At 34.4% G+C, this 23,257-nt stretch overlaps 1 protein-coding gene across 1 annotated transcript in view; it reads left to right on the top strand.

Annotated features, from left to right (window-relative positions):
- LOC308338242 (A disintegrin and metallopeptidase domain 3-like) overlaps window positions 1-23,257 on the top strand; it is a gene marked incomplete at both ends in the record, with an annotated part of 130,760 nt that overhangs the window by 6,387 nt on the left and 101,116 nt on the right. Inside the window, 2 exons of the mRNA XM_080796292.1 lie at window positions 372-427; window positions 6,237-6,315. Of these exons, the coding sequence (XP_080652418.1) occupies window positions 372-427; window positions 6,237-6,315 (135 nt within the window). The remainder of the gene's footprint in view (window positions 1-371; window positions 428-6,236; window positions 6,316-23,257) is intronic.

Raw genomic sequence — 23,257 nt, 5'->3', positions numbered from 1 at the left:
TTTTCAATTTATTTGGGCTAGAAATTGGAAAGTACAAAAAAGATAATTCAAGTTTCTTCAAAGATTATTCAGTATATCAAAATGTAACCATTTTAAATTAAAATTTCATTATGATAGTAAAGTCTAATGACTGATGCTTTTAGTTTAGAAATAGATTTAGACTCCTTGATTTTATTTACATTGAATTATGATTAATTCTGTCATATATTCCAAGATTGAAGAAAGATAGCAACATACATATACATATAACTTTGAGACGTGTGATACCATCTGCTTACATGATTGAGTACTTAAATTTAAGAAATTATGGCTTTTGAATTAAGAACTTTAGATTTCTATTAATTACTTTCTCTCTGAATACTTTGCTGTAGGTCACTTACGCCATCCAAATTGACAGGAAAACATATACTTTCCATCTTAAAAAGCAGTAAGTGGCCAGTTTTCTTTTCATACACTTCTTTTTTGTTTGTTTGATTTTTACAATTACTACCCTACATTGATCCTAAACAAGAGCTTGGCTATTGTATTTATTTAACATTTTATATCTTTGTGATTTATGACAGATTAAAATTTTAAGTCTTTATCTTGAGATTTCAAGTCTACTATTGGAGCCAAATTCTAATTTAATGATATGGCTATGAATGTATATTAGATAAATTGTAATTATTCTATGTAACTCCTTGAAATATAACCATAATAATAATAATTAAGGGAATAAATTTATTTATACATGTTTAATTTTGTTCATTTTCATGTTATTTTACATACATATGTGACTTTAAGCATTTTACTTGATATTGGACCATTTTTTTCTCATCTTGGCATAATATATAATTTAATCTCTTAAATTTTCTGCTCTTTACTTTTGCTCTTTGTGGAAACCAGCAATAATCTTGTATGTATAGTTCCACCATTTTCTAAATTTCATCTTTCCCTTAGATAAAACATAAAGAAACTAATCAAAAATGTTTGTTTTTACACAATTGGAAAAACTGTTTTGCCACTGGCAGGTCTTATTTAATAATGGTGTTTATTTTCTTGCCCTGTGTATATATTTTAAATCATTTTTAATAGATAACATTCCATAGTGTGTAATATTGACAGAAAATGAGGTTAGTTCCAAGAATTATCACTATAGAGTCCTGCAATAAACATCTTGTTTGTATGTTCTTATGTAATAGAGATTTTGTTCTCTGGGCTCTATATCAAGAAATGGGTTTCTGAATTAAGAATTATGAATAACAGTAATAATAGTAATAGTAATAATAACAATAACGACAAAAGTAACTGACATTTATAGAGCATATACCGATTGCCAGGCGTATTTCTTTCTTTCTTTCTTTTTTTTTTTTCTGTTTAGAGAGAGAGTGTACAAATGAGTAGGGGGAGCAGGGAGGGACAGAGGGAGAGGGAGAGAGAGAATCTTAGGCAGGCTCCATGTCTAGCTTGAAGCCCAACATGGGGCTTGACCTCATGACCCTGAGATCAAGACCTGAGCCTAAATCAAGAATTGGTCACTTAGCCAACTGAGTCACCCAGGCATTCCTTGTCAGGCATATTTCTAAGCAATTTGCATGTAGTAACTGATTTAATTTCACAGCAACATTCTTAGAGCCTCTTCTGTTTTCAACATGCCCACAAGAGCAATACATTTGTTATAATTGATGACCCTTCATTGACACATCATTATCACCCAAAGTGCATAATTTATATTAGTCTCAAATTTTTATATTAACTTTTTTCTTTTTATTAAAAAATAAAAAAGGAACATTCCGAGAATCATATAAACTATTAGGTTTTCACCATGAGTGACACACATGTAAGCATTTTGTTTATATATTTTTCTAAATGTATGCATTGTAGGTGATAGTAAAATCTATTATTCCCATGCCCAGACATATTCAGTTCTTTCACTCCCCAGTGCTAATCACAATTATGATACTGACACATACTCTTCTGTCATATTTTCCCTTTATTCATCTGTATGCCTAGTGATTAATAAGAATATCATGTTTTCAGTATTGTCTTAAATAGACTTAAATGGCATAATACTCCTTTATATAATTTATTTATCTTAGTATGGTGGGTTACTAAAGTGACCCAATTCTTTATTTCTCCCTGTATCTTCATTCTTGGCCATATAATTTGAGTTCCTATCATCAAGAGGTGGGAAATTTACATCTTCCCCAGCCTCCCCACTCCCTAGCTCTTGGATCTGAGTTTATCTATACAAGGCCAACTTCATGGGTACATGGGTTCCTCAGAGTCCCATGGTTAGAAATGCCCTGTATGTTGCTGCCATGAGAGTCTTAGTACTTCTGGGAAAAACAAACACACAAACAAACAAACAAAAAAACCCCAAAAACCTCATATTTTCATTTCATCACAGGCCCCGCAAATCATGTAGCCCATTATTTATGGGTATGTCACTTACTTTGGCCAAAAAGATGTTAGCTGACTTGATTCAAACACAGGTTTGAAAAAGCTCTCCTTCTTTCTTGGTCTCCATTTTGTTTCTCTGCCATTCCCATGAGTATATGCTTGGGCCATCTTCCTGGAAGATAGAGACAGGTGGAACACAGCCAAGGTACCCTAATTATCCCTAGATCAGCCAAACATTCAGCTGAATGAATGAATCCAGAATCCAGATGAATGAATGAATCACTCAACATTCAACTGAATGAATGAATGAATCCCAGACCATTGAGCAAGATGGGCCACCATTAGCAGAACAATTATTACTACTCACTCATGATCCAGAAAGGTGAGCAGTAGATATTTATTATGTTACTGTATGTGGTTCTGGCTTTGGGGTTGTGCTTTTTGTACAACACTTTGTATAGTATATTTTGAGATTCATTCATATTGATGTGTACAAAATAAGTTCTTATATTTTAAATATGTATGTAACTATCAAGTATATCTCATTTATTATTTATTCACCCATATTTATGACAGGAAAAGGTGTATTGTGGATATCCTGGGCACCAGTGAAATTGATGGGTTATAAATGATGCAATTCTCAGGATGCTATATTCTACCCATTTTTACTTGAGGGTTTATACCAGTTTTCATTCACACCAATCATTCAAAAACATTGCTTTTCTCTATATTCTCAATAAAACTAGTATCTTCAGTTATTTATTTTCACTAACAGATTAGAAATAGTATTGTATTGTGTTTTTTTAAGTTTTTTTCAATTAACATATAATGTATTATTTGTTTCAGGGGTACAGATCTGTGATTCATCAGTCTACACCATTCACAGCACTCACCATAGCACATACCCTCCCCAATGTCCATCACCCAACTACCCCATCCCACCCATTCCCCTCCCCTCCAGCAACCCTCAGTTTGTTTCCTGAGATTAAGAGTCTCTTATGGTTTGTCTCCCTCTCTGGTTTCATTTTCCCCTCCCTACTCTGTTTTAATATGTGCTAATGCTTTTTTCCTGTTTATTTTTTAATATCTTATTTAATCAAATGATTAATTCATTTATTTGAGGAGGGCAGACAGGGAGAGAGCACAAGCTAGGGATATAGCAAAGGGAGAAGGAGAAGCAGGCTCCCTGTTCAGCAGGGAGCTGATGTGGGTCTCAATCCTAGGACCCTGGGATCATGACCTGAGCAGAAGGTAGCCACTTAATCAACTGACCCACCCAGGTACCCCTTTATTCTGTGTTAAATAATGTTTTCAATATGTTTTAATTGTTTAAGAGTAATCTTTTCAAATATTCACGACTATTCTAACTGAATTTCTTCCCCTCCGTTGTTTCTTTTTTCCCTCTGGGTTTTTAGTTTTAATTATTTCTTTTGAGTAATTTCAATCCATGGCTTATCTTTTTAAATTTTTTCTCCATGATCAGATTGTGGGAATTTTTGTTTATCTGCTCTAAATGTTGCACATATGCTCCCCAGCCTATTGGTTTCCCCCTCCCCGTGTTTGTGGGATGCATTGTTATAAAAATGAAATTTTTATGTATCATTATATTCATCATTTTTATAGGTTTTTAGATTTTTCTCTTGTGTCTCTCACATTCTGAACATGTGTCATAATATTCCTGTAGTATTAAAAATTTATTTTATATTTAAGGTATAAATCTGAGGAGTTCAGTATTTTACAACTGTATTGTGTTCTGTATTGTGTTTTCCAAGTTTTATCACTATTTCTTTATTTGCAATTTTATGCTCACTCAGATATTATTTATTTAATATACTTTCACATTGTTTTCTTCAGTTAGAATATGCAGATGGCATGTTTTCTGGATTTGTACATATTTGCAAATGTCCCTTTTGTTCTCATAATTGAATAACATCTTGGCAGTGTGTAGAATTTGTGAGTCCTATTCCTTTGCTATTAATTTTTATAACATGATATAGTTAATCTTACATCAGTTTTCCAGTATGCATGTGTGGTGTTACATTAATCCTCCCTGACATATGATAAATCCCTGAATTTTCCATTTTAGCTTTAAATCTCTATACATTTTTAAAAAAATTTTATGGAAATCTATGGTTTCATTAGGTCTTATGAATCTGCCCTCTATAGTATAGTTTTCCTTCAGCTATTTTCAAATCTTTATTTTGGCTGTGTTTTTTACTAGCAAAATAGCAAATGTGTAGCAAAATGTGTTCCCTTTATTGACTAGGACTCTATTTCTATTCTTAGCAAACAAATTCTCTTTGACACATTTATTGAATTATTTCTTTTCATCTGTCATCATTTTAGTTTCAGGGTGTCTTTTTTTTTTCTTTGTTGAAATGATCTGCTCTGAAAGATTATTAACTTTTTAAACTTCTCTTGAAATAATGATTATTTTCTTTAACCAATTTCTTTATTCAACTTCATTAGGAACTTGCTTTTATGTTTTGCCTTCTGCCCTTTTGTTGTTCATTTTCCTTACATTGGATGCTGTTTCTTCCATTGAGTGGTCATATGTATTTCTACTAATTCACTGATTAAGGCAGACTTTTTTGTTGTTTTGTGTAGAAGCAAAAGTATACGTTTGAGGACCCAGGGTGAATGAATTTACAAACTAAAGTTTTATGCTTTTAATTATGCTTGTCAGAAATCTGTTGAATTTCCTTTTCCTGGCAGATGCTTCTGGATTCCCATTTCCACCACCTCCGTTGTCTTGCTTAGTTACTAAAATGTGGTTCTGCCCTTGGGCCAGAATCCATGTTCCAGGTACTTGCACCTAAAGCAACACGGGCCGTTTGGCATTGCCCTTGAATACATGTGGAATATGAGCTGATAAATATCAGGTTTTTTTGTTTTTGTTTTTGCTTTTGTTTTTTTGTCTGGGAAGCTCTCTAGTTTTCTTTTTTGAATTGAGAAAAGGAAGAGCTGTCAGGAATGAGAGAAGATAAAGCAGGTCCGGGAAGAGAAGTGGTGGTGAATGTGCACACTCCATGAGTGCTCTAGTCCCTCTTTGCTTCTGGCTTTGAACTGCCCCTTGGTGTTGGGAATCCTTGAGAAAATGTAGTCTCCTGGCAATAAATACTGTGGTCAGATTGTTCCATAACAATCACTATCTTCTCTGTAAGAAGATTACACTTTGGTACCATTTAGATGAGGCTTGTCTGTAGAATTCATGCAGCTTATGAAATCTGAGCAAAGCACTAGTCTTCTGCTTCTAAACAAAGGCTTTAAGAACTACCATATGCTTTTACAATTTCTTTTCTCCTTCTGCTACAAGAAAGATAGGTTCCATGGGGTAGGAGGTACGTCTTTTCCAAGGTTCCAGAATGAAGTCGGTGTGGAGCTGAACCTGCAATAAACTTGTGAAAACATTCATTGTTGTTTCGAAGCATTGAGAATTTGGGGGTTGTTTTCACCACAGTATAATTTTATTAAAAATAATGGAAAAGGCATATTTTTTTGGTTATCAATTCATGGCTACTTGTTAGCAAATAGTAACAAATTAACAAATATTTATGCTATGATATTTATTGATTATTGAATCTAGAAGAAAATTTTGCCATGGGAATCCGGAAGTCCTGGTTTCTAGTATACATAAATCTATGTCATTATGGTGTCCCTACTGCTCTCTGATTATACTGCTTATTATTTTTTCTTATACAAAATGTGCTATCAGAAAGCATGTAAGATAATGGAAGGATGAGTCCATTTAATTTTTGGATTGTTGAGTTTGTAAAATTGAAAGTAAATTATTTAATATCAGATTTTATTTTTGTTAATATTACAATGAAGTATCATTACTTTGGTTGAATTAGGTCATTTTTAGACCCTCATTTCCTGGTGTATACATACAACAAATCAGGAACATTGTATCCAGATTCTTCATTTATAAAGGTACGTTTTCCTTTATGCTCTGTAGATTTACATTTTTTATATCATCAAGGTGCCATTGGCAGGAAGAAAAAGAATGCTTTCTACCCCACAGAATTATTGGGCAGTCAGAAGTCCAAATGTAATGTGGTAACTACTTTTCATATTTGGAACTCAGGAACCTCTTATCCAAAAAGGTCTTTTAAACCATCAGAAGTATTGAGAGGGGTTTGAGAGAGAAAGAAAGTGGGTTACGGAGCTAAGAATAAGAAGCCCCTAAATACAGAGCCATTTTAATTGAGATGTCATAGGACCTAAGCAGTGGAGGAAGTGGTGGAAATCACTTTGTGGAAAGACATTATAGAACGCAGTGCCTTATAGAAAGGAAAGTGAGGATGCAAAAGCATATTGGGTACAGAATCTGAATAGGTTCACATGTGAAACATAGGAGTTTGCATTGTATCCCAAAATGCAGCTAGGGATCAAGAAACGATTTTTTTAAATTTTATTTATTTATTTATTTATTTATTTATTTATTTGAGAAAGAGAGATCATGAGCAGAGGGGAAGGGTAGAGAGAGAAGCAGGCTTCCTGCTGAGCAGGGAGTCCACTGAGGGATTCAATGCCAGGACCCTGGGATCATGACCTGAGATGAAGGCTCAGCTAACTTAACTGCCTGAGCCATCCAGGTGCCCAGGAGTCAAAAAATAATTTTAAGTGTGTGAGAAAGTTAATTTTGGTTTGTTTGGTATTTATGTTTTGAGAAGAGATTGGAAAGAAGTAAATGCAAGTGAAGGGTCAGAATCTATTGCTATATTGCAATTAAGAGATAATGAAATTAAAAATAAAGTAACTAGTACAACATTATCTTTGTCAGCATCTGCAAGTAGAAAGCAGAACAAAATGCGTGAGACACCTGTTTGGAGACATTTGACAATAGTCAGGTCAGGAAATTTTTCTGTGAGAGAAAAAAAAGCCCAGAAGGTGAGTCACATTCAACGTGTCCCTTCTGACTGAGGATAAAGTCTTAACCGTAGCATAAGGAGTTGGAACCAAACAGAATGTGAAGAATTTGCAGTTCAGAGCTGCTGAAGCGGCTGGGACTGGCATGACACAGGGCCAGGGAAGAGGTGCCATCAGATGTATGGAGGGGAGTTGTCCTCATTCCCTTGACTAAAGATTAGGCTGCCTGTGTGCTGGCTAAGACTCTATGAAGAGCAGAGAGTAAAATGAAGGTAATACTAACTGTCAAATAGTGCTGGGAGATGTTGGATTTTCAGCCTGGGCAGAGTGGAGTGACATTGCTAAAACCCCAGACATTCAGCTGAGACCAGAAAGGCTAATCCTAGGAGGAAGGCTCAAATTCTAGGATTAAGTGATAATCTTTCCACCTCTGTTCCCTACCCCAGGGCCTAAAATAGCAACAAGAGGATGAAGGAAGGTTGCATTAAATTAATTGCCTTCCAATACAAAATGCAATACTCTGTAAAGGGTTAAAACATAGTAGAGGAAGGAGGTAATGTAGATAAGGGTAGAAATCAATGAGATAGAAAAAAAATTTTAAATTAAAGCCCAGAATTTAGTTCTTTAAAAGAACTAATAACATTAATAACCCCTAGTAAGACTAATCTAAAACAAAAACTATTTCCATCAATATTAAGGATGAAGTTAATATATTCTGTATGACTTAGTCATACAGAATATAATTAGTCATACAGAATATAAAATGATATTTTGAAATATTATGAAACTTTATGTCAACAGATTTGGTAATTTAAATGAAATGGACAATTTCCCTGAAAAAGGCAACTCAGCAAAATTGAGGGGAGAAATAATAGAAAATCTTCATCACTTGAAATCTGTTTAAGAAATTGAATTTCTAAACAACTACATTCCCATGCCAGGTTTAGATGTTTTCACACTTTACCTATTGAGAGATATTATGGTTGTTTCTGATTTAGCTATTAAAAATAAATAATGTTTCTATGAACATTCATATGCAGTTGTTATGTGGATATAATTTTTACTTTCTCTGGAATGCATGTCCAGGAATATGATTGCCAGGTCATATGGTAAGTATGAGTTTATTTATTTATTATTTTTTAGTTATTTACATTCAATTTAGTTAACATATACTGTATTACTAGTTTCAGGAGTAGAGTTTAGCGATTCATCAGTTGCATATAACACCCAGTGCTCATCACATCACATGTCCTCCTTAGTCCCTATCACCCAGTGACCCCATCCCCCGACCCACCTCCCCTCCAGCAGCCCTCAGTTTGTTTAATTACTAAACTGTTTTTGGGAGTAGCCTACCATTTTACATGTCCACTGTCAATGTGTGAGAAATAAAGAGTGCATTTTTGACACCACTTGGTGTTATCACAATTTTTTTTTTTTAATTTTAGGCATTGTGATAGATAGGTAGTGATTTTCTTATGTAACTTTGATTTGCATTTTCCTAATGACCAGTGATGTTGAACATATTTTCATGTGCTTGTCATCTTCTGTGAAAAATTTAATATCTTTTACCCATTTTCTAATTGGATTGATTGTTTTTCTACTGTTGATTTTTTAGCAATTCATGTATTCTAAATACAAGTCCTTTGCTAGATATGTGATTTGCCAATATTTATTTCCAGTCTATAATTTATCTTTTTATCCTCTTCTTAAGGTATGTCATTGATCAGAAGCTTTTAAATTTGATGAGGATTAATTTATCAACTTTCCCTTTTATGAATGTTGGTTTAATTATCAAATCTAAGAATTCCATATATCTTTAGTTCTTAAAGATTCTGGTTTTTTTTCTAAAATTCTTATGGTTTTATTTGTACTTAATTGTATGTTCACTTTGATATAACTTTATATAGAGTTTGAGATTTGAATTCATTTTCATTGTTTGACTGAGGATGTGGTTTTTTTTCAACATCACTGATAGAAAAGGCTGTTCTACATTAAATTGCTCTTCCATCTTTTTTTTTTAAGATTTTTTTTTTTATTATTTGTTAGAGAGAGAGAGAGAGAGTGAGTACAGGCAGACAGAGTGGTAGACAGAGGCAGAGGGAGAAGCAGGCTCCCTTTCCAAGCAAGGAGCCCGATGTGGGACTCGATCCCAGGACTCTGGGATGATGACCCGAGCTAAAGGCAGCCGCTTAACCAACTGAGCCACCCAGGTGTCCCAAATTGCTCTTGCATCTTGGTTAGAAAGTCAGTGGGACATATTTTTGTGGTTTTATTTCTGGGTTCTTCATTCTGTTCAGTTCTTTTATGTGTCTATAATTCTGCCACTATCATGCTGTCTTCTCTAGTTTACCTGCATATTAAGCATTGATGTAAACAATAATGATTCCTCCCACTTTATTCTTGTCTTGCAAGATTTTAAGATTATTGAAGATATTTTGTTTTTTCATATAAATTTTATTTATTTATTTATTTATTAATTAAAAATTATATTTATTTATTTGACAGGGAGAGAGAGAGAGATCACAAGTAGGCAGAGAGGCAGGCAGAGGGAGAGGGGGAAGCAGGCTCCCTGCTGAGCAGAGACTCCCCCCAACATGGGGCTCAATCCAAGGACCCAGAAATCATGACCTGAGCCGAAGGCAGAGGCTTAACTCACTGAGCCACCCAGGCACCCCTTCATATAAATTTTAGACTAAACTGCTCTATGTATACAAACAAACTTGCTAGGGTTGTGGTAGACATTATGCCAAACTTACACATCAGTTTGGGGACAACTGACACCTTCACTATGTTAAGTCTTCCAATCCATGGATTCAGTGAGTCTCTCCATTTGTTTGGTCTTTCTTTACGTGTCTTTATTAGCATTTTGTAGTTTTAACATTTGGATTCTGTACGTATTTTTTAGGCTTATACCTAAGTATTTCATTTTCTTTGATGCATTTGTAAATAGTATTGTATTTTAAGTTTTATATGCTTGTTATTATCTAGAAATGCATTTTGTTTTAATCTCATGTCCTACAAACTTGCTGAAGTTACATATTAATTCTATGATAATTTTTTTGTGTGGTTTTTTTTGGTAGAGTCTGAGATTTTCTACATAGACTTGTCATTTACAAATACGAACATTTTTCTTTTTTTTATTTTCAATCTGTGTGCTTCTATTCTTTGCTTTGCCTTTCTATGCTTGCTACAACTTACAGTACTGTGTTGAATCACAATAGTGAAGACAGACACCCTCATTTGTTCCCAATTTTAAGGATAAATTACTTACTCTTTTACCATTTAGGACAATGTTAGTTGTAGGGTTGTTTTTAAACATACTCTTTATAGGGGGCGCCTGGGTGGCTCAGTGGGTTAAAGCCTCTGCCTTCGGCTCAGGTCATGGTCTCAGGGTCCTGGGAATCTCTGCTCAGCAGGGAGTCTGCTTCTCTTCCTCTCTCTCTGCCTGCCTCTCCGCCTGCTTGTGATCTCTTGTCTGTCAAATAAATAAATTAAAAAAAAAACAACAACATACTCTTTATAAAGTTGAGGACAATTTCCATTTCTAGTTTGCTAAGATTTTTTTATATAAAAATGTGTGTGTTTAATTATATCAAATATTTTTTCTGCCTCAGTTGATAAGATCACATAAATCTTTCTCAGCCTATTGATATGATGGATTGCACCGATTGATGTTCAAGTATTTAAAACAGTATTGCATATCTAGTAAAGTTACAACTTGGTCCTGATATATAATTCTTTTTATTCATGACTGGGTTTATTTGCTAACAATTTTTTGGTTTTGTGGTTGTCATCAAATTTTGTGAGAAATATTGGTCTGTGAGTTTGTGGCCTTTTTTTTTTTTTTGCCTTTTTTTTTTTGTACTGACTTTGTCTAAGTTTTGTATTGGGCTAATAAATTAAACTGGGAAGTATTACTTTCTCTTCTAGTTTCTGGAAGAAGTTGTGTAAAGTACATGGTAATTCTTAAGATATTTGGTAAAATTCTTCCTTGAAGTCACTGGGGATTTGTGTGTTTGGGGGAGGAGATTTTTAATTACCAATTAAGTTTATTTAATATTTATAGTACTATCTTATTTATCTGTTTTATATGTATTGTTTTGGTGGTTTGTGGTTTTTAAGGAATTGGTCCATTCCATCTCAGGTGTGGAGTTTAGGGGTGTAATTTTATCATGGTCTTTATTATCCTTTTGATGACTACAGGAATATTCTTTTTCTGACATCAATGATTGCCGTCTTCTCTCTTCTTAACTTTGTCAGTCCAGATAGAGATTTTTTCAATGTATTGAATTTATCAAAGAGCCAGCTTTTTCTTGCTTTTTCCATTCTGTTGTCTTATTTTTAAGGTCATAGCATTGGCCCTTAGGTTTATTATTTTTTCACTTATGCCTTACTTGGGGTTTATTTTCTGATTCTTTTCTATCTGTTGAGGGAAACACTTATATCATCAAGCTGTGACCTTTCCTCTTTTCTGTTGTAAGTAAGCATTTTAGCGCTAAAATTTCCTGCTCAGCACAGGTTGAACTGCAGTCTGAAACAATATATTTTCATTTTAATACGGTTATGTGTATTTTTAAAATTTCCCTTGAGGCTTCTTGTTTGACTTATGAATTTTAAAAAGTGTGTTGTTCAATTTCCAAGTGTTTGGAGATTTTTCTTGTTGTCTGCTGATTTCTAGTTTGATTTCATTATGGTTAGCAAATATACTCTATATGATTTTAGCTCTTACAAATTGGTGAAGGTTTGCTTTATGATCCAGTATATTATATGTGTTAATGAATGTTCTTGGATAGTTGAAAAATATGTGTATTCTGCTCTTGGGTTGAAGTCCTCCATAAATGTCATGTAGATCATGTTGATTGATGCTGTTGTCCAATTCCGTATTTTTACTGATTTTCTGTCTAGTATAGCAATAACTGAATGCAGTGTATTGAATCCATCATTTATTATTGTGTTTTTCTGCCTTTCTCTTTTAGCTGTATCAGTATTTGCTTCACATATTTTGAAGCTCCATTTTTTGATGCCTATGCATTTAGGTTTGTCATGTCTTCTTGAAGGATTGATGCTTTCATGAATATATAGTGAGTCTCTTTGTCCCTAGTAGATTTCTTTGCTAATAAGTCCACTTTATCTCTTTATTTTTATAAATATTTTGATGGTACAGATCTTCCATCCTTTTAATTTCAATCTCCCTACGTTATTATGTTTGAAGTTAAGTTTCCTATAAAGAATAGTTGGGCCATGGTGATTTCTTTTCTCCTATCTATCCTAGCACTTAGTATTTTATTTGGTGTTTTTAGACTTTTACATTTAATTATTTATATGTTAGGAATTTTGCTTGCCATAACATACATATGTATTTCCTCTTTTTTAACCTGTGTTTCTCATTCCATTGTTCCTCTCTTATTGCCTTCTTCTGTGTTACTTGAACATTTTTAGAATTGCATCATTTATTTATAGTGTTTTAACATATTTTCCTTATAGTTTTCTTAACATTTGTTCTAGATATTACAGTATACATATATAACTTATAATAACTGTACTGTTGTGTACTTTTTACTAGTTCAAGTGAAATACTAAAAATTATTTCTATATAGGTTTCTTTATCCTCTGCATTTTTAAAAATATAATTGCCAAAATATTCCTTTCCATATCTTAAACACCACATGATAGTGTATGATTTTTCTTTCAACTGCTAAATATGATTTTAAAAATTCATGATGGAAAAGATAGTCCGTTATATTTACCACTATTTTTACCTATTCTGTTTTCCCAAATCCTTGATGTTCCATATCTTCTTGTGACATTTGTTTTCATTTTTGGAATTTCTTTCTGATATTCTTTATTCTGATATTCTGATATTCTTTATGTGTGCTAGTGATAAAATCTCCTGATTTTCTTTTGTCTGAAAAAGTCTCTCTTTTTCCTCCATTCTTTTTGGATAAATCTCCCAGATAATAGAGTTTATGTTTGTGCTTTTCTTTCAGCACTTGGAAATTGCTGTGTCATTTCTTTCTAGCCTTTCTAGCCTTCATTATTTCTGAGGTGAAATCTGCTGTCATTCAAATTGGTGTTCCTCTATAGGTTATGTAACACTGTTCTTAGGTTACTTTGAAGATATTTTTATTGTTTTTGCTAATTCCTAATTAGCATTTTTGTTGTTGTGGGTTACTTTGGGTCCATTTCCTTTTCAGTTCACATAGCTCATGGAATCCAGATGTTTATGTCATTTATTGATTTGTGAAATATTCAGCCATACTTCTTTTTCTTAATTTTTACTTTTATTTTACTTTATGTGATAAAATACTTAGCATGAGTTCTACTCTCTTAACCAATCTTACATATGCATAACATTATTACTGACTATAAGTATGATGTTTTATAGAAGATGCTAGAACTTATCTTGCTTGACTGAAACTTTATACTCATTGGTTAATAACTATCCATTTCCCCCTTTCCCCAACCCCTGGAAAGAACCATTCCAGTCTTTGGAAGTATGGATTTGAATATTTTAAATATTTATATTTCCTATAAAAGGAATCATGCAATATTTGTCTCCTGTAACTAGCTTGTTTCACTTAGCATAATGTCCTCAAGGTTCATACATGTCACATATTGCAGAATTTACTTCTTTTTTAAGGCTGAATAGTATTCCATTGAATGTATATACCACATTTCTTTATCTGCCTATCTATTGGTGGACAATTAGGTGGTATCCACATCTTGTCTATTTTGGATAGTACTGCTGTCAACACAAGAGTACCAATATCTCCTTATGATCCTGATTTCAGCTCTTTTGAGTAACTGCACAGAAGTGACATCCCTAGATCATATATATGGTAATTCATTTTTTTTTTAGTTTTTAGAGGAACCTTCACTCAGTTTTCTGTAGTAACTACACCATATTGTACTCTCACTAACAGTGTACAACAGTTCCAATTTCTCTACATCTTTGGCAATTCTAGGGTCTTTTTTATATGATAATAATCATACTAACAGGTATGAGGTTATACCTCATTGGGACATTGATTTGTATTTCCCTAATGACTAGTGATATTGGGTATATTTCATATACCTGTTGGCCATTTGTGTATCTTCTTTGGGAAAATGTCTATTCAACAGTTTTAACAATGTTATGTCTTCCAATCCATGGACACAGAATGTCTTTCCCTTTGTATCTTATTTAATTTCTTTCATCAGCACTTTTAGTTTTCAGAGTACAAGTCTTTAACTTCCTTGGTTAAATTTACTCCTAGATATTTTATTGGTTCTGTGTATGTGTTTGTGTGTGTGTGCATATGTGTGTACCATTGCAGAGGAGTTTTTTTCTTAATTTCCCTTATAGATAGCTGTTAGTACAGAAATACAACTAATTGTATTTTTGTGTATTGATTATGTATTCTGCAACTTTACTGAATTCTTGTGTGTGTGTGTGTGTGTGTGTGTGTGTGTGTGTGTATGTATAATCTTTAGGGTTTTCTATATATGAGATCATATCTTCTGCCAACAAAGACAATTTTACTTCTTCCTTTCTGATTTGGATGCCTTTTATTTCTTTTTCTTTTCTAATTGCTGTAACTTCCAGTCCTAGGTTGAATAGAACTAGTGAGAGTGGGCATCCTTGCTTTGTTTCTGATCTTAGAGGAAAAGCTTTCAGTTTTTCATTGTTGAATATAATGTTAGTTTCATAATTATCCTTTCATAAATAGGCCTTTTATTGAGGTAATTGAGGTAAAAACATAAATAGGCTTATATTGAGGTAATTTCCTTCTGTTCCTAGTTTGTTGAGAGTTATTATGAAAGTATGTTGAATTTTGCCATTTTTTCTCTGACTGTATTCAGATGATTGTGCGATTTTTATACTCTATACTGTTAATATGGTTTATCACATTAATTGATTTTTGTGCATTAAACCATCCTTGCACTACAGGGATAATCTAACTTGGTCTTGATGTATAATCATTTTACACTTTTGGATGACGTCGTATTTGGTTTACTTGTATTTTGTTGAGAATTTGTGTTTATATTCATGAAGGTTATTATAGTTTTCTTGTGGACTGTGTGGGTTTTATACCAGGGTAATGGTGTCCTCATAAAATAGTTTTGAAGTTTTCCTTCCTGTTTAATGTTTTGGAAGAGTATGGGAAAGGATTTTTACTTAAATGTTTGAAAGAGTTCATTAGTTCATTTGGTTTGAGGCTTTTCTTTGTTATGAGGTTTTCTACTACTGATTTATCAAGACTCCATGCTTGTTTTAGGTTTGTTCAAATTTTTTATTCATGGGGGCGCCTGGGTAGCTCATTGAGTTAAAGCCTCTGCCTTTGGCTCAGGTCGTGATCCCAGCGTCCTGGGATTGAGCCCCGCATTGGGCGCTTTGCTCAGCAGGGAACATGCTTCCCTTCTTCTCTCTCTGCCTGCCTCTTTGCCTACCTGCAATCTCTGTCTGTCAAATAAATAAATAAAATCTTTAAAAAAATTTTTCTATTCATGATTCAGTCTTGGTAGGTAATGTGTTTCTAAGAACATGTCCATTTTCTATAGTAATCGGTTGGTGTATAATTATTAATAGTACTCTTTTTTGATCCTTTTTATTTTTATAACCTCAGTTTTAATTTCTTTGCTTCCATTCTCCTTTTGTCTATTTGTGTTTTCTCTTTTTTTCTTGTTTTGGCTGGTGATTTGTCAGTTGTTTTTTTTTTTTAAGATTTTATCTATTGATTTGACAGAGAAAGACAGTGAGAGACAGAACACAAGCAGGGGGAGTCGGAGAGGGAGGAGCAGGCTTCCCACAGAGCAGGGAGCCCAACGTGGGGCTAGATCCCAGGACCCTGGGATCATGACCTGAGCCGAAGGCAGATGCTTAACGACTGAGCCACCCAGGTGCCCATTGTCAGTTTTATTTATCAAGTTCATAAAAACAACTCAGTTTCATGATTTCTTTTTCTGTTACTTTCTTCTTTCTTCTTCTTCTTCTTCTTCTTCTACTTCTTCTTCTTCTTCTTCTTCTTCATCTTCTTCTTCTTCGTCGTCCCCTCTCCCTCCTCCTTTCCTTTCTTCTTCTTTCTTCGTCTTCTTCTTGAGTGGTAATACAAAGCTTCCAAAGAGAGAGGGGACCTGAGAGGGTTGCCCTTTTTATTTATTTCTGCTCTAATATTTGTTATTTCTTTATTTTTGCTACTTTGGCTTTAGTTTATTCTTCTGGTTTTAGCTTTTGTTCATTTCTAAGTAGGCTTCATGCCCAATTTGTGTGTGTGTGTGTGTGTGTGTGTGTGTGTGTGTGTATTTTTTTCCTATTCAGCCACTGTTTGTCTTTTGTTTATGGAGTTTACATTTAAATTATTGCTAGTGAAGTTATTTAGTATTAAGATTTTATTAATTGTTTTGTGTTTGTTTTGTAGTTATTTTGTCTGTCTTTTCCTATCTTCCTGTTTTCTATTGTGTTTTATTGATTTTTTTTATCTTTTTATTTCCTAGTCTTTTCCTTTTGTGTAATTTCTATTGGTATTTTCATTTGGTTACCATGAGGCTTACATGAAATACTGTATAGCTATGACAGTGTATTTTAAACAAATAACTTCAATTACATAAAAAAATTTACAATTTTATAACTTCCCCTCACACTTTTGTTATTAACATCACAATTTACATTATTTCATATTTATGTATTTTTTAACATATTTTAGTTATAGTTTTGATATTTTGCCTTGTAACATTCATATTAGAATTAAAAGTGATTTACCCACCAGTATCTCAGAAATATAGTATTCAGAATTTTCTATATATTTACCCTTACCAATGAGTTTCATTCATTTTTATGCCCTTATATCATTGTTTAGCACTCTTTCATTTCTACTTGAGAAACTCCCATTTGTATATCTTGTCCTGTAGGATAGTGGTGAGAGCTACCCTGACTTGGGAAGCATCCTTTGCCATGTCTGATTCTGATGCTTGCTCTTTCTCCTCAAATTGTTTTTTGACTTTTGGTATGCCTTGTAACCTTTTTCTTGTTAGCTGGACATGATGTAATGGGTACAAGAAACTGCTATAAATATATTTAGTGCTGGGGAGGTGTGGGGAGAGAGGAGGTATCCTACAATCTTATGATTAAGTCTCAATTTTGTAGTAAACTTATGCCTCTGCATTCACAGGTGTTTCTGTTTTATTTCTCCTGAATGCAGGCCCTCTTATGAACAGAGTATCTGATATATTTCAGAATGGTTTCTTTTCCTCTCCCATTGCTGAAAATATGAGTTTTTTTTTCTCTGATATTTACTGTGGCATCTTTGTCAAGCTCCTGTAGGTAAATCTTGCAAAATTGTGGAGGCTTCCTCATGAGTTCTCTGGAATTTTTATTCCAGATTTGTCCATACTGATCTAACATTTCATCAGTTATAATCAGGATGACAGGGGCGCCTGCGTGGCTCAGAGAGTTAAGTCTTTGCCTTCAGTTCAGGTCATGGTCCCGGGGTCCTGGAATCGAACCCCACATTGAGCGCTCTGCTCAGCAGGGGACCTGCTTTTCCCTCTCTCTCTGCCTGCCTCTCTGCCTACTTGTGATCTCTCTCTCTGTCTAATAATCTTAAAAATCTTAAAAAATAGTAATAATCTTAAATCTTAAAAATCTTAAAAAATAATAATAATCTTAAAAATAATCTTAAAAAAATAACAATCAGGATTACATGCCCTGGTACTGGTTCCAGCAACGCTTTTCATTACTGATTCTCTACTTCAATAATCTGCAGCTCTCTGTGTTCTCTCCAACCCTGGAGTATGTGAATTTTGCCTTGAGTCCTTGCCTCTCTTACAAATCCAAGAAGACTTGTTGATTTTTCAGTCTGTTCAGGTTTTTGCATGCTGTTATGGTGGAGCGGTGACTTCCAAGCTCCTCACATGCAGAACTAGGAACCAGAAGTCTCTTATTCATTTCTTCAGGTTTGTAGGGTATAATATTTTTGGTTGACTTTTTTTCTTCTCAGTACTTTGAATATATCATCTCACAGACTTTTGGCTTGCAAGGTTTCTGCTGAAAAATCTACTGAAAGTCTTTTAATGTTGTTCCATTATATATGATAAATCACTTTTCTCTTGCTGCCCTCAAAATTCTTTCTTTATATTTCACTTTTGACAATTTAATTATAATACATCTCAATGTGAATTTCTTTAGGAACATTTTATTTGCTGTCTTTTGAACTTTTATATCTGGATATTAATTTTCTTCTATACATTTGGAGGGTTTCAAGCCATTATTTATTTGAATAAGCTTTCTGTTTTTTTTAAATATATATTTGATATATAACATTGTGTAAGTTTAAGGTATATAGTTTTTGGATTTGATGCATTTATATATTTAAATAGGATTATCACTATAACACTAGCTAACTCCTTTATCATATCACATTATTCCTTCCTTCTCTCTCTTTGTTTTCTGAGACTCCTATTATGTGTATGTTGTTCTTCTTGATAGTGTTCCATAAGTCCTCTAAGTTTGCTTCACTCTTTCAATCTGTTTTCTTTTTCCTACTCTGAACTGTCTTTGAGTTCAGTTATTTTTTCTTATGCTTAATCTGGTTTGTTATTGAAACTTTCTAGTGAATTTTTTGGTTCAGTTACTTTCAGCTCTGTGATTTCTGTTTGGTACTTTATTTTTTCAAGTTTTTATTTAAATTCTAATTAGTTAACATAGTAAAGTGTGGTATCAGTTTCAGGAGAATTTAGTGATTCAGCACTTAAATGTAACACCCAGTGATCATCATAGCAAGTGTCCTCCTTAATATAAATCACCAATTTAACCCATCCCCCACCCACTTCCCCTCCATCAGCCCTCAGTGTGTTCTCTATCACAAAGAGGCTCTTATGAAAAAAATAAAAATCTCTTATGGTTTGCTTCTGTCTCCTTTTTTTTTTCCTTTCCCATATGTTCATCTGTTTTGTTTCTTAAATTCCACTTACAAATGAAATCATATAGTTTTTGTCTTTTCCTTACTGACATATTTTTCTTAGCATAATAGATTCTGGATCCATCCACCTCATTGCAAATGGCAAGATTTCATTTTTCTGATGGCTGAGTAATATTCCATTATATATTAAAAAATCACATATCTTCTCTTTATCCATTCATCAGCTGATGGACATTTGGGTTCTTTCCATAGTTTGGCTATTGTTGATAATGCTGCTATAAACATCAGGGTGCATGTACCCCTTAAAATCTGTATTTTTGCATCCTTTGGGCAAAATCCTAGCAGTGCATTTCCTGGGTCATAGAGTAGTTCTATTTTAAAATTTTTGAGGAACTTCCATACTGTTTTCTGGAGTGACTGCACCAATTTGCATTCCCACCAACAGTGTAAGAGGTTACCCTTTCTCTGCATATTTGCCAACATCTGTTGTTTCCCGATTTGTTAATTTTAGCCATTCTGACAGTTGTGAGGTGGCAATTCACTGTGGTTTTGATTTGTATTTACCTGAAAATAAGTGATGTTGAACATCTTTTCATTTGCCTATAAACCATCTAGTATCTTCTTTGGAAAAATATCTATTCATGTCTTCTGCCCATTTTGTAACTGGACTGTTTGGTTTTAGCTGTTGAGTTTGATAAGTTCTTTGTATATTTTAGAAGCTAATCCTTTATCAGATATGTCATTTTCCAATATCTTCTCCCATTCCATAGGCTGCCTTTTAGTGCTGTTGATTATTTCCTTCACTGTGAAGGTTTTTATCTTGTTCACTTTTGCTTTTGTTTCCCTTTCCTCCAGAAAAGTGTCTAGTAAGAAGTTGCTGTGGTCAGTGTCAAAGAGGTTTCTGCCTGTGTTCTCCTTTAGGATTTTGATGGTTTCCTATCTCACATTTAGCTCTTTCAGCTATTTTGATTATTGTTGTTTATGGTGTAAGAAAGTGTTCCAGTTTCATTCTTTTGCAGGCTGATGTCCAGTTTTCCCAATACCATTTGTTGAAGAGACTGTTTCTTTTCTATTTGAAAAAGACTTTTATTCCTACTTTGTCAAAGATTAGTTGACTGTAGAATTGTAGATCCATTCCTGGGTTTTCCATCCTGTTCCATTGACCTATGTGTCTGTTTTTGTGCCAGTACCATACTGTCTCGATGACTACAGCTTTGTAATATAGCTTGATGCGTGGAATCATGATGTCTCCGAGCTTTGCTTTTCTATTTCAGGGTTTCTTTGGCTATCTGGGGTCCTTCGTTGTCCCATACAAATTTTAGGATTGTTTAATCTAGCTCTGTGAAAAATGTTGGCATTTTGATGGGGATTACATTAAATGTACAGATTGCCTTGGGTAGTATAGATTTTTTTAAAAATATTTTAAAATTAATTTATGGGAGAAGAGGCAGAGTGGGAAGGAGAGGGAGAGTTAGAGAATTTTAAGCGGACTCCCTGCTGAGCACAGAATTCCATGTGGGGCTTAATCTCAGGGCCATGAGATCATGATCTGAGCCAAAATCAAGAGTTGGATGCTTAACCAACTGAGCCCCCCAGGTGCCCCAGGTAGTATAGGCACATGCTAATCTGTTAGGGGTCTTGCCACACTGTGGTCAGTGCCAGTTTGTCCCCGGAAACCAGTCACATGACCACAGAGCAGTTCAGAGTTCATGGTAAAGTCAAGGTTTACTGCCCTCAGCTGGTGTCTCTGTCTCTATGCTAGTGAACAAGGCAGTACATTGACAGTACTAATTCTTTTGTCCTTGGAGAGGCCATTCCACCACTCCCAAATGCACACCAAGGAAGGGGAACTGTTTTTCCCCATTCAACCCATGGGATCCTCAGACCGTGCTGCCTATTCCTGGGCTTTTGCCCACCTTCCCCACTGGCTAAGCCCACCAGGCATCACCCCAGTGATGGTGTGGACTTCTAAAACTTCGTACTTTGAGCTCTGCTGCTTACAAAAACTTGTAGTAGTCAGCCCCTCTCCTTTTCTCAGTCAGTGGTTTGGGGACAGATTTTCTTGTGCAATCCCTTGCGCACACTTTCACTCTTTTTCTCTCCCTCTCTTTCTCTCTCACTCCTCTCTCCATAATCAGGGTTCCCTCCCCTTCACAGCATCCACAGTTCTCTTCTCCCCCAAATCAAATCTATGCAGCTCCTACCTTCCACAATGTGACTGTTTCTCTCTACTTGTAGATGTGCTGTTTGTTCTCTGTGCTCAGGTTGTTTTATTGGGTGTTCAGAATAATTTGATATTTACGTAGCAATGCTCAAGGGATAAGGCAAGTTCAGAGTCCCCTTCCCCTCCTCCATCTTAATTCTATCATCTGTTTCATACTTTAAGAAAATAATTTTCTATTTTTTTTTTTGAAATTCTCACTTTGTTCAAGCATTGCTCCCTTGACCTCTTTGAGCATTTTTAATTCTCTGTGAGGTAAACTATTTAAATTCATTAGAATTGGTTTCTAGAGATATCTTCTTCTTTTGTTTGAAACTTCTTTTCCTGATCCTTCATTTTACTTGACTCTGTTTTGGTCTCTGCTCTTTAGGCAAAACTAATTGCTTTGAACAGTCTTTACTAATGGGTCCTGCACATAAGAAGATCCTAACAAGTCATCCTGGCCAATGATTATGGGGGCCTCTACCAAATCTTTATCTCTCCAAGAGGAAACATGCATCTGTGTCTTTTTCTGCTCTGTCTGTGTCGGGCAGGAGAGAGGATCAGTAGCATCTACCCTCACAAGCTTCTGCCTCTATTCTCACCCTGGCAACTATATTGTGCTTGGCCCATCTACACTGCAGGACTGGTGAGACAGATGCCAATTCTTTGGGCACTTTTGGTGAAGTAAGAAAACTGCATGCATGGATCAACTTTTTCTTCCCCAGGGAGAAGCAGAGCTGGCATCTTTTTGTCCATTTACTCTGTGTTTAGTGGGGACACAGGGGGAGAAATCAATGGTGTCTACTAGCCTAAGTCACCATCTCCATTTTTCCCTGGATGGCTAGATTATGCTGAATCTATTAGACTTCCAAGACAGGTGAAATAGGTCCTAGTTCTTTGGATAGCCCCTTCAGAAAAATTGGGGCGCTAGACATGGACAAACTCTTCTTATGCTCTGGGTCAAGCTGGGAGCCAGAGTGTCTTTTTGTGATCATATGGCAGTGGTCTGGGGCAGTGTCCTTGTTGAAAGGGTATGCTAAATCTTCATATCTTCAAATCTTCAAATCTTCACTTTGGGTGAGTCTGATTTTGTATTCTTCCAGAGTCTGCAGTGACCTTTCATTAGTTTCTATTTCCTAATAAAGGAAATTTGTCTGTGAATTGTTGCTGAATTAGTTTTTTGTTTTTTGTTTTTGGGTTTTTATTTGTTTGTTTGTTTTCTTTTTGTTTTTGTTTTTGTTTTAAGGGATGGAGGGTTCAGGGCTTCCTGTTCCATCATCTTCCTGGTCAGAGTTTTAGCCTTTATTTTGTTGAATACTTTTTAGCCCCAAATTCTTTCTGTTCTTGTCAGATTCTGATATGTATTTTAGATCTTTTGTTATTGTTCCACAGTTCCTTGAGGCTCTATTCATTTTCTTAATTCATTTTTCTCTGTTTTACAGATTAATCAACTTCTATTACATACAGATCAACTTCTGTTGATCTGTTCTCAAGTTCACTGATTCTGTCCTTGCCATCTCCACTCTAATTACGAGCCTATCAAATATTTTTTGTAGGTTTGTTTATTATATTGTTTAGTTAAAATATTTTTATCTCTTTTATAGTTTCTATTTATTTTCTGCTCTTTAATTTTTTCAACATTATTTGTAATTGGTTACGGAAGCAATATTGTCACAGCTACTTTAAAATCTGTTAGTTCCAACATGTGACTCATCTCAATATTGTTATCAGTTGGTTTTATTTTCTCATTCTTGTGATTTTCTTTGTTCTTGGTATAGCATATGATTTTTGGTTGAATTTTTAGCATTCAAATCTAGTTTTTAGACAGTAACCCAGGTTAAGTTTAGATTTATTGTGGTTTGTTGTACCAATAACAATTTCACTTTGGGGGGGGCTTTTAATA

This window comes from Martes martes, assembly GCF_963455335.1.
Source record: "Martes martes genome assembly, chromosome: 2".
Taxonomy (NCBI): domain Eukaryota; kingdom Metazoa; phylum Chordata; class Mammalia; order Carnivora; family Mustelidae; genus Martes; species Martes martes.
Note: the sequence above shows the minus strand (reverse complement) of the source record. Positions and strands in the feature narration are given on the sequence as shown.